The sequence below is a fragment of the Xenopus tropicalis genome, chromosome 3 (genome assembly GCF_000004195.4).
Source record: "Xenopus tropicalis strain Nigerian chromosome 3, UCB_Xtro_10.0, whole genome shotgun sequence".
Classification (NCBI taxonomy): Eukaryota; Metazoa; Chordata; class Amphibia; order Anura; family Pipidae; genus Xenopus; species Xenopus tropicalis.
This window is the reverse complement of record NC_030679.2, coordinates 95110478-95122595: the sequence shown is the minus strand read 5'-3', so window position 1 is coordinate 95122595 and position 12118 is coordinate 95110478. Positions and strand designations below refer to the sequence as shown.

At 39.4% G+C, this 12118-nt stretch overlaps 1 protein-coding gene across 1 annotated transcript; it reads left to right on the top strand.

The window, feature by feature from the left end:
* The first annotated feature begins 82 nt into the window (after positions 1-82).
* commd4 (COMM domain containing 4) lies at positions 83-5083 on the top strand. Its single transcript, NM_001011118.2, is given in 8 exon segments — positions 83-157; positions 1239-1310; positions 1492-1557; positions 1641-1680; positions 1985-2104; positions 2958-3038; positions 3970-4140; positions 4276-5083. Coding segments are annotated over 8 exon segments (594 nt in total). The 5' UTR covers positions 83-154; the 3' UTR covers positions 4317-5083.
* Positions 5084-12118: the final 7035 nt, after the last annotated feature.

Here is a 12118-nt window from a genome sequence, read left to right as displayed (position 1 = left end):
AGTGCACCCCCTGTGGACACATATCGCATACACATGCAAATATAGGTATGTTCCTCTTGTCTGCTTGTTAATAAAGTTAGTTGAGAAGATTATGTCACATGGTGCAGCAGGGCACTAATCAGCTGACAGGAAGGGTTATACCTGCTTTCAAAACATGGTGAGTAGAATCTTCTTATAATTTGGTGCGGTTTAAAGGCATCCCAAACCAGGAAAGCACCTTCTGCTGATGGGGAGGAGGAATTGTAGCATCTGGGGGGAGAGTGGGGGTCAGCAGCTGATGCAGTGCAATTTACACACATGAGACATATAAGAGAGGCGTATGGACGTGCAGGCATTTGTTGGAATGAATTGTAGTCATTGCAGTTCCAGAACATATAAAGTCAAGTGTGTGGTGAATACAGGCTACAGGAACTAATGCATATTTGGTGTAAGAAGTGAATATGTTTAAAAACATACATTAGAATGAATGCTTAATCTATGTAAAAAGATTACTAAACTTGGAATATGTTTTTTGTTGTTATATGATGCACTGTGTTTGTAACTGAAAACAATATTTAGCTGGACACTTTTCTTTGCTCTTGCATGCTTTGGCTCTGAGGATCTGAGGATCCGAGGATCTCAGGGGATCCCTTGAGCTACCAGCACCTCAACCATGGCAGTTGTAAAGCACTTACCGCTTAGGAATATATTGCTGCCTGTAGTACATAGGTGACCCCCTTCCCGCTCCCTAACTGGCACATCATTCACTTGTGTAATTTAGGAAGCAGGCCACATTGGGCACTGTATTTACCACCTGCCTTAAGATGGTAAGGACTAGCCTTAGCCTACCAACAGATAGTGTCTGGTGGCAGCTGGGGAGGTATATTTTTATTTATTTTTTTAATTTATTGATTATATAGGCATCCAAAGGCCACCCCCTTAAAGCTGCCACCCGATGCACAGGCCCTCAGGTGCCTACATATAAATATGTTCCTGGGTACAGTTTTCCTTTAAAGGCATATATAAACTCACAGCTATTATAGCTTCTTTAATTAGTATTGAGGTAATAGGATTGCTCTGTTACTTACCATGACCGAATCCTAGTGTGTGTTATATTATTAAGATTTTTTGTTAATGGATATCCGTGACAGTGTTGGATCATTGAAAGCCTGTACAATACAAATATGTCTGTCTTATACTGCATACATCCTCAACACTTTCCCCCTGTTAATCAATCTCTCATGTTATCCTTCTTTCAGAGGTTCCGGTTCTGTGGTGACTTAGATTGCCCTGACTGGGTTTTGGCTGAAATCAGTACCTTATCCAGAATAGTTAAGTATTTAAATAAACTATCTTAACAGTGCATTTTTACTTTTTGTAGTACAAATCTGTAAACTATTTTTCTGTACGCTTTGCTGTCTGTGTTTCTGCATCAGTACATTTTTTGCAGTCGGATTTACAGTCTGTATCAGTATTTCATCTGCCTCACCATTATCTCCTTCTGTGTCTTAGTCATCAGTTAAGCTGAAGCTGATCTGTGCCCAGGTACTAAAGAAACTACTTGGAGAACAAATTGATGTAAGTAAGAAATTATAGGTACACGTTTGAGATGACAAGCCTATGACAATATTACTTACTTCCCTTGTTTTTTTATCCCTCAGTATGAGAAAATCATCAAACTGACATCAGATGCTCGATTTGGTGAGGCTTTTTGTGGTCTTTATGGTCCTTTCTAAAAATCTGCAGGGAAAGTTACTGCTATGCTTAATTTGTATAAAGTACAATGAACCATAAGCATAAAAGCATGCCCTACTATGCTTAATGCAGATTGTTAATACTTCTTTCAATACACATATTTGTATATGACTTTTTACACTTTGATAAGTATGCCTGCCCTAATAAGTTATAAAAGTGCAGTTGTCTTTGGAAATAAGAAAATGTAGAAAACCATACATGTTGTTTGCATGGGTGTTACTAACAAGAATGATGGTTTTGCTCTTTTCAGAATCAGGGGACATCAAGGCTACAGTTGCTGTTCTCTGCTTCATTCTTTCAAGTGCAGCTAAGCATAATGTGAGCAGTGACAGTCTGTCAAGTGAGCTGCAGCAGCTGGGACTGCCCAGAGGTAGGGAGCGGAGCATTCACTGACATCATGTTAACAGCATGTGCAATTTCTCTGCATTGCTTTGTAAAAGGTAGCTTTTTTCCCTGTTTATTTTTTTCTTTATAGTTTATTCCAGCATAGTTGCCTAGCCTTAGAGTAAACAAATTTCCTCAACAGGGAGTATACATGGCTTAGAACCAAAGGGCAAACTCAGTATCAACATGTGAAGATATCCGGCCCTCAAATATCATCTGTGAAAATAGAGCGATAGATGGTACTCCACCTTATGCTTTTCATATCCTCTTGTACTTATTCATAGATAGTAAAGCATCATAACAGACACAGAGAGCTCAAAGTTAAAAAAAAAAAAATTATCCCATCCAGTTTAGGGGCCCTTTGATAGTACATATTCAGAGGAGAGTAGAGGAAGCCCTGTGGGGCTAAACACTGCAGTAAAAGGTTACCAGTGCCCTGTTTTGCTTTGCTGAAAAATTCATGAAATGCATTGAAGTCAATAGATGTTTTTTCACAGCAACTTATTTTTTTTACAATAATATGTACAGCATCTGCCTATCTTGGATCATGTTAGGCCATCTTTTGAGTGTGTCACTGGACATGCTGAGTGCACTCTGGGATGCTGTTGAGGACAGTCACCAGAAATCTTCAAAATATTAGCAGAAAGTGGTGCAGCTGTAGTGGATGCTACATGTATGACGATTAATTCAGATGAAGAGTGCACTGCTGCTTAAGCTTTTAGCATTTTGTAGATAAAATTAAGCAACTTTTAAAGGTATGCAACATAGAAGCTAGCCTCTACAATGAGTCGTTATCATTTAACTACTTCCATGTTCATCTTGATATACATATATTTCAGAACATGCTGCCTCTCTGTGCCGATCATATGAGGAGAAGCAAAATGCACTGCAGGAGACACTTAGGGAAAGCAGCCTGCGCTGTGAGTATGAATGAGATTTTTGCATGTGCTAATTTGTTTTGTTATAGGAAATATATACATATATAAATATAGGAAGTGATGTGCAGAATCTGAGCTGGTTGTTGCAAATGCCTTGTTCTGTCACAACGCCTGTTAGAAACAGTCTTACCTTGCCGCTTTTGTTGCACAGACAAGCTGTGAGGAGGGGAGGGTGTGAGAGCTGTCTGTGAATGAAGCAGTGAGGAGGGCAAAAGGGACACAAAACTAAAAAAAAAAAGAAAAGCCACACACATGATTGTAGGCACTGTGACTGTTACTTCAATGGGGAATGGTTGTGCAGTTTTTCAGTTTAGACTTTTTCTAAAATGCGCTAGATTTTAAGCACCCCCTTCCTTATCAACACAGCTTTGAACTGCTGTAAAACATCTGGCAGAAAGTTTGTGGCAGCTGAGGGATATGCTTGATTCCTGCCATTTTTCAGAATGGCACAAAAGATTTATAACAGAGAAGTAAAAACAAGTGCCGACAGAATGGGGCAGTGGGAGGAAAGGAAAGAGAAAAGTAAGCAAAATGGTTGGAGGAAAGAGTAAAAAGAATGAGGCTGAGAATGGTGAATAAAGTCAGATGGTAGTAGGAATGGGCACCACCTTTGCCTTCGTCTTATTATATGAATGTGTTACCAGAAGCTTATGTACACTTAGCACTTGTACTTTGTGACTGTAAAATGTTCTTGTGTCTTTGGTCCACTTGTTTGGTACAAGTCTATAGAGGCACAACGGCAGCTTTCTTTTGTAATGTGTATGTTGTGTCTAAGGTATAAGAACTTTTCATGATTCTTACATTTAATTATGTCTTTGGCTGCATTATTTTTTTGAATATGGGTAGGGTAGTTGTACCAAGTGCCTTTTAAAGTGTTTTTCTTTCATCCTCCTTTTTTCATTTTGTATTGCAGTGACACGTATATCCTCATTGAACTGGCGTGTAGATCAGATCCTTAGTTCCAGTATTGTGAAGCAAGTGAATGAACCCCTTGTGCACCTTAATCTGAATGTGACAGATGCAGGATGCAACCAACCTCTTACCATGACTGTTTCTGCTTCCAAACTCCGTGTCCTTATAACAGGTGAGACTTGCCTTTAGTATAAGGGGATATTTAAGAGTTATTATCTCGGTTCTATTCTAAGTGTTATTAATATGTGACATGATATCATGATGTTATAACAAAACATTTAATGTATAAATATGCATTTTATTATAGAACTGAAGCAGGCTCTTGAGATGATGAATGCCCTGAATTAAGACCAGATCAGTGGCTCAGCCAGCTTTATGGGTCACAGTCAACAGATGGAGAAAAACTGCAGCAAGAATGGCATCAACAGGTGTACTTTTACTGGGCAGAGCAGAATATATAGAGCAGCATTTCAAAACAAGCTCAGTACAAAGTGAACTGTAGCAGACCCTGCAGTTATGCCTTTCTTTTCAAAGGGACATTATACCTGCCAGTTATGGCAGTTTTGAAAACCATATACATTTCTCCTGTCTTTTTCATATGTAAAATGCTTTGGTAAAACAAAACAGCATTCTACCTTTTGTTAAAAACTTTCCCAACATAGGCCATCGTTTCAATGTTCTTTGTATGAGGTTACCTGGACGGAGCCAGCTATTGCTGTTCTCCTTTATGTACATAGACATACATCATGCAAGTAAACAGCACCCTGCCAACCCAATACTCCATAACCTTTCCCAATATATTTTACTACAAATATATAGACCACACTAGAAATTAGTGCTTCAGAGCCTTAATTGTGTCAGTGCACATAGTTATGATGTCACCCAGGGTGACCGACATTGTAGGGCATACTATTACTATTTCTACGGAGTTCGTGTAAATACAGTCTACAAGAACTGCAGCTGCAGCTCTCGGAATTCTCGGTCTTATCCCCTACTACATTTGTGTTTTCATCCTGATGTTTCCTTTTTATAATGTTTTAAGCTTGTATATATGTATTTGAATATGATGATTTGCTGGTATTATTACAATCATAAACTGTCTATTAATTTCTGAATTTCTTCACCTATAGACACGGGTGTCCGCAGGGGCAGCCTTGTTATTCATAATGAAGTTTAATACCATACCAAGTCCTTGGAAACTCATCTAATATCACTGAACTTATGGCTCCAATAGTGTTAGCATTACACCTGTACAGGGAAACAAATGTTATATATTTCACTCTGTTTAGGCTGATTTAGTTGCCCACGATAAACTTCTGCTGCTGCAGGCGACTGTCTTTCCACCAGCAACAATACAAATCACTGGTGGAAAGGCCTACCCACCACTTCGATTTTCCCAAAGTCATGCAAAGTTTCCTCCTGGCTTGTGTGATTGGGGCAGACTGCCCATTTTTAAGGGTTATGGGGAGACAAAGAGTGAATCAATATATGATTACATGAATAGATGCCATGGGGGCTGCCCAGCTGCTTAAATGAAAAAAGGCATCAACAGCACACTAGGCGTCTAGTTTTTAGATGGAACAATAAAGACCTGGTTTTAGCAGCATATCGTGTCCGGAGATGTTTGGAGCTCAACTGTATATGATATAATTTCTCCCTTCAGCTACGGGTTCGGGGCCCTGAGCACCCGGACCAATTGTGGACTCTGGTGAGCTTTTTCTGATTCTGTATCAATTACAAATTTTCATTGGGGCCCCCTAGAGATTCCTCACAACTGCGCTAGGTCTGGGGTGTTCACACCCGGACCTATTCATTTATTTGGTACGGGTTTTGATTTGTTTGGGGCTTCAATTTGTTATTCGTTTATATTTACTTTGTTATAAATACTATTTAGATTAGAGGCTTTATTATTTGTTTTATCAACAGCACACTAACAACATTAGTAATACAAGAGTGATGCTGTTGTTTGGATGCAATGATAAATATCTCAGTTGATACAAGTGATGGCAGCACCTGCAAGTGAGTTGTCCTTGGATGGCAAATAGGGCCTGCTGCCTTGTGCTTTGGGTGGGGGCAACAGAGGGTCCCTGCATTAAATGGTTAAAATATTTTTTCTGTTTTATTTGCTGGGTCTCTAATTATGTGTTACTAAGGTGTTAACCAGTGGCCAACACTCTGCCCATGGCATGATAAACTTTTGGAACATAAGCATGTCTGTCTATACATCAGAGGGGGACCAGCAAGTCATTGCAGCTAAGCAGGGTGTGGGGAGTTCTTATCTAAGGTCTGCCAGGCTATCACAGTATTAAGGAGGAAAGCAGATGCACAACAGCTTGAGGGAACCCCTAGCTCAGTTGTACCATACCTCTAATTTGTTTCTGTTTAGGCGCAACAGTCCAAAATCACACATCCCAGAAGGAAAGTGAACATAGCTGGCATGGCATGTCAGGAATGTGGCCTAAATTGTCCCAGTTTTTTTTTTTATATTTCTGAAGCTACCATTGACAGGGCTGCAGATTTGGTAAACACGTTATTTCCATTATGTTATATGAAGTTGTGGTTGAACATATTCTATACAGTTATTCCCCACAGTTAAAATAGTGCATAATCCCTAATTTTTTTTTTAACAATTCTTTTATTAACCATACAAAAGTATACATTTACAGACAGGAGAAAAGAAACTAGTATACAAGGCCAGGTTTATACTAAAATTTAACAACTTAACATGAAACCATGGTGTCACAGTTCAATTGGTTAATACAATGGTGCCGTTTGGTGTCCATTTTTAAGTGCGGTGCTTGGTATTGTGGTAGAGTGACCCAATAAACAGGCCATAAGCTGAGTTTTCCCTTTTAATTCTCCATAGTGGGAGATGTAAGCGGTAAGAGAATGCTTTCTCTGTTTAAAGGGTTTTGCTGTTTGGTCTGGGAAGCTATAGTGTTCTGGAAGGAGGCAGACCAGGCAATCCATTCAAGTGGATCCAGGTGATTATAGGCAGCACTCATACTTCATTAAAATGCCTTTATTGTCACAATGCAGGCAGCAGCAACGCTTCGAGCCTAATTGGCTCTTTATCAAGCTATTGATAGTTGGAAGATCCATTCCAGTGGCTCATCTCATATATTGGAGCCCACTTTCCACAGGAAGGTTGTCCTGTGGAATGGTATGTAATTGTAGTGAGAATGCTAAGAAAGTCTATCTGAGCAGGGTGCACAGCAGGAAGGCTACCTGTCTGTATTTGGAACTTGTGTCTGCCACTGCAAGGAACAGAGGGAGCTATTCAAAAAGCGACAGAGTGTTTGAGAAAATGAGAGGAAAGCTGAATGCTGAATTGGGCACCCCTGTGTTAAATAAACTGCCTTAAAGTGAAGAAAGTCTTTTAAAGGAACAGTAACATCAAAAAATTAAAGTGTTTTAAAGTAATTAAAATATAATGTGCTGTTGCTCTGCAAAAATCTGGTATTTTTGCTACAAAAAAAGCTACTATATAAATAAGCTGCTGTGTAGCCATGGGGGCAGCCATTCAAGCTGAAAAAAAGGAGAAAAGGCACAGGTTACATAGCAGATAACTAGTAGATAAGCCCCATATAATGGGGGTTTATCTGTTATCTGCTAAGTAACCTGTGCCTTTTCTCCTTTGAATGGCTGCCCCCATGGCTTAACAGCAGCCAACTTATATAAACTATAGTAATCTTTCTGAGGCAAACACACCAGTTGTAGCAATGCAGGGCAACAGTACATTATATTGTAATTACTTTTATACACTTTCATTTTTTGGTGTTACTGTTCCTTTAACAGGTCAACCCGCAGTCCCTGATTCTTATTGAAAAGTCCTTTGTTTCCCTTTAATCTCCTGCACTGAATGCCAAAAAAGATACAAAGTTTTCAAACTTAATTAGATAAATAGACTTTTGGCAGAGAGCCCAGAATACTCTGCACTTAGATACAATTGTAACTAATAAGGACAATTTTACCTTCATTAGCAAAACTGTAATAACACATATAAAACAAGACCCCAAAACCCCAGAAATGTTTTCAAACTTTACATAACCTGTCAAATTTTGTAAAATGGGAGTGGTATTTAGGGGGTGTAGTCAAAATGTTTTACCACTATGCCATTTCTTTTTGTCCCTCTTTGCATCTTTCAGATGTTGAGAGGTATATATGAGTAACATATTTGATAGGAAACTATCTGAGATCTGGCATATTCTTCTTTAGAATAAAATTATATAAGTCAGTCTCCTGATCTAAATCCAAACGTTGTCACATGGTAGCTGTAATTTATCCACAATGGGGCCATTTGTTCAGGACTGAAAAAATGAAAACCAATTGCAAACTGTCTCAGAATATCAATATCAAGTGGATTCAGGTGATTATAGGCAGCACTCATACTTCATTAAAATTGCAACTCTAAGGAGCAAATTTATCAAAATGTGAGTTTGGAGCTCACCACAGGAAGATTTTCCCACTTCTTTTTAGAAGCATATTTATGAATAAGTAAAAGTTAGAATTCACCATTTGATAAATAAGCTTCTCAAAATCCCATAGGAATAAATGTAAAATGGGTGAGTTTTTCTGTGGTGAGCTAATCTCACATTTTGGTGAATTTTACTTCAGTGGTATAACTATAGGGGCCAGGTCCCCCTGCAAAAAAATTTTTCCATGGGCCTCTCTCGGCTGAAATCACAGGTAATCAATTTACTCAGTAGTTAAGTCACTGTCATTCTCTGCTCTTATAATCACTGGTATTTTGACCTTGCACACCATTCATCTCATACTAGTGGAAGGTGTTTTCTTTCTACTTTTCAGTTTCCTTGTCATATTTCTGTTCAAGTGTGTCATGTGCACATGTCATTGCTGTAAATCCATGTTAATTTTGAAAAATAGCTAGAAAATGTTCCAACTGTGTTTGCACATTTAGCTTTAGGCAGTGATTGCAGACAAGGTGCGGTGCTTTTGTATTTTAAACCCAGAAAATAATGCCTGACTCTGAACTTTTCCTGATCTCTCTGGAGCAAAGTAGTTGTACCCCAGGGCAGAGAGCTACAGCAGATGTACAACAGCCATCATTAGAACCAACCAGCTTGCCCACTGCTTGTCAGGAGGGCACTCGTTCTAATCCACATAGTCACGTGTATGTTTTTTAATATTGCAGATGTTTGGTCTTTGAAATCTACAAAGTCCTGCATTAAGAAGAAGGAAAAGCAAAGTCACTTGGGGGTGCCAAAATGTTAGGCACCCCCAAGTGACTTAAATCGCCTACCTTTTACCCCGGGCTGGTGCCCCTGTTCGGAGAGAACAACACCAGCCCGGGGTAGCAGCGAGCGCTTCCTCCTTCCTGCTTCTGTCGCGCGCATGCGCAGTAGAGTGAAAAAGCCAAGATTTAACAGAGAAGTCAGCTTTTCACTCTAATGCACATGCGCCGGTTCCAGAAATTTGCCGGCAAAACGAAGCAGGAAGGAGGAAGCACTCTCTAAGGGTACCCCGGGCTGGTGCTGTTTTCTCCTAACAGGGGCACCAGCCCGGGGTACGAGGTAAGCGATTAAAGTCACTTGGGGGTGCCTAACATTTTGGCACCCCCAAGTGACTTAGCCTTTCCTTCTCCTTTAAGGTAGCTTTTAGTAGCTTATAGAATATCCAGTTCCTAGTAACTTTGCAGTTGGTCTTCATTATTTATTTTTCACAGTTTTTGAATTATTTTTCCTCTTCTGCCTCTTTCCAGCTTTTAGATTGGGGTTACTGACCCAAGCAAAATTTTGTTAGTTACTTCTTATCTACCTATTCAGGCCCTTTAATATTAATAATATTGCAGTCTTTCATTTAAACCAATGCCTGGCTTCTAAGGAAAATAAAACCCTAGCAAACAGATAGCTGCTGAAATACCCCCATGAAGCTAAGCAAAAGATAAAACTAAAGAACCATAAAAATTAGAAATAAAGACCAATTATAGATTTTCTTAGATAATCCCTGTCTACATACTAAAAATTAATTTAAAAATGAACTACACCTTTAATGAGTTTATGCGGTAATCTTAGAATATGAATAAATATCTGGGGGTCTTGCCCCTTCTTTTTGAAAGCTTAGACTATTCCTCTCCTTTCCTTGGCCCTTGTATGCCAACTGTAATCGTTTATTTTTTTCGAGCAAGGAAAACGCACCCCACACATCCTATGTAAAAACTTCAAAAATATTGTCAGGTGATATCAATAGCTGCAGGAGTGTAAGAATATCATCCAAAATAATAACATAGTAAGTTAGGTCTAAAAAAGTAACACATCCATCAAGTTCAACCGTTTATGCCTATATATAACCTGCCTAACTGCTAGTCAAGCCAGAGGAAGGCAAAAAAAAAAAATCCTGGCTGAAGCCTCTCTAATGTGTTGCAGAGGGGAAAAAAATTCCTTCCTGACTCCAAGATGGCAATCAGACCGGTCCCTGGATCAACTAGTACTATAAGCTATCACCAATAACCCTGTATTTTGTCATTTGCAAAGCTAAGCTATCCAACCCCTTCTTGAAGCTGTCTAATGTATCAGCCAGGAAGAGAATTCCACAACTTTACAGCTTTAACTGTAAAAAAATATTCAGACGGGACCTCCTTTCTTCTAAACGGGGTGGGTGCCCTCATGTCTGCTGGAAGCACCTACTGGTAAATAAAGCATTAGAGAGATTATTATATGTTCTCCTTATATATTTATACATAGTTATCATATCACCCCTTAAGCGCCTCTTCTCCAGCGTAAACAACCCGAACTTGGCCAGTCTTTCTTCATAACTGAGATTTTCCATACCCTTTACCAGATTAGTTGCCTTTCTTAGGACCCTCTCTAACTGAATAATATCCTGTTTGAGCACTGGAGACCAAAACTGCATGGCATATTCTAGATGGGGCCTTACCAGCGCTCTGTAGAGTGGAAGAATAACCCACTCCTCCCGTGAATCTATACCCCTTTAATACAGTTCAAAACCTTGTTTGCCCTTGCAGCTGCTGCCTGGCATTGACTGCCAAGTTTATTATCTACAAGGACTCCAAGGTCCTTGACCATTATTTATTTGCCAAGTGCAGTTCCATTAAGGGTATAATTGGCTTGCATATTTTTACATCCCAGGTGCATGACCTTACATTTATCCACATTAAATCTCATCTGCCACTTAGCCTCCCAGATTGCCCCATCTTGGATGAATTTAACTGGGCTGCAGAGTTTTGTGTCATTTTTAAACATTGATATATTACTTATAATACCCTCCCCTAAGGGACAAGTTAAATAAAAGTGGACCCAATACAGAACCCCACTAAGAACATTACTCCAAGTAGAGAATGTACCATTAATGACCACCCTCTGTACCCAATCTTGTAACCAGTTTCCTATCCAAGTGCAAACAACTTCACCAACAGACCTTAGTTTAGAAAGCAGTCGTTTATGGAGCACTGTATTGAAGGGTTTGGCAAAAACCAAATAGATCACATCTACTGCATCCCCTCTGTCCAGTTTTTTACTCACCTCATCATAAAAAGCAATCAAATTGGTCTGACATGACCTGTCCCTCATAAAGCCATGCTGATTACTGTTCATAACGCCATTCCACCACAGATGTCAAATGGGTGAGATCACAATCCCCTTTTAAATATGAGAATGACATTAGTTTTCCTCCAATCCATAGGCACCATACCAGATGAAAGTGAGTGAGAATATAAGAAAGAGAGGCCACTGTAAACCTAGCTCTCTCAGTACCCAAGGGTGTATTCCATCTTGCCCTGGTGCCTTGTTCACATTAATTCTGAGAAAACCTTTATATACCATATCCTGCATCAGCCACTGACTAGACTGAACTGAGCCAACAGTGCAGCTATTGGGTGGGTCTGGGCTCCTCTATTGTATACACTGAAGAAAAAAAGCTGGTTTAGCACATTTGCCTTTTCTGTATCAGTTATAACCGGCTTTATATGTTAAAGTTTGGCTTTAGGAAGAGAAGAAGGAAGAGGATCAATTGCTCACAGGCTGGTGTATTAAGTAAATGATTACAATGACTGGGGGGTGCCTAACATTTTGGTACCTCCCAGTGATCATACCTTTCCTACTCCTTTAAAAAAACTTTTTGTGGTTAGTTTTAGCCTCTGCTGAAATGCGCTCCTCATTTTCTATCTTTGC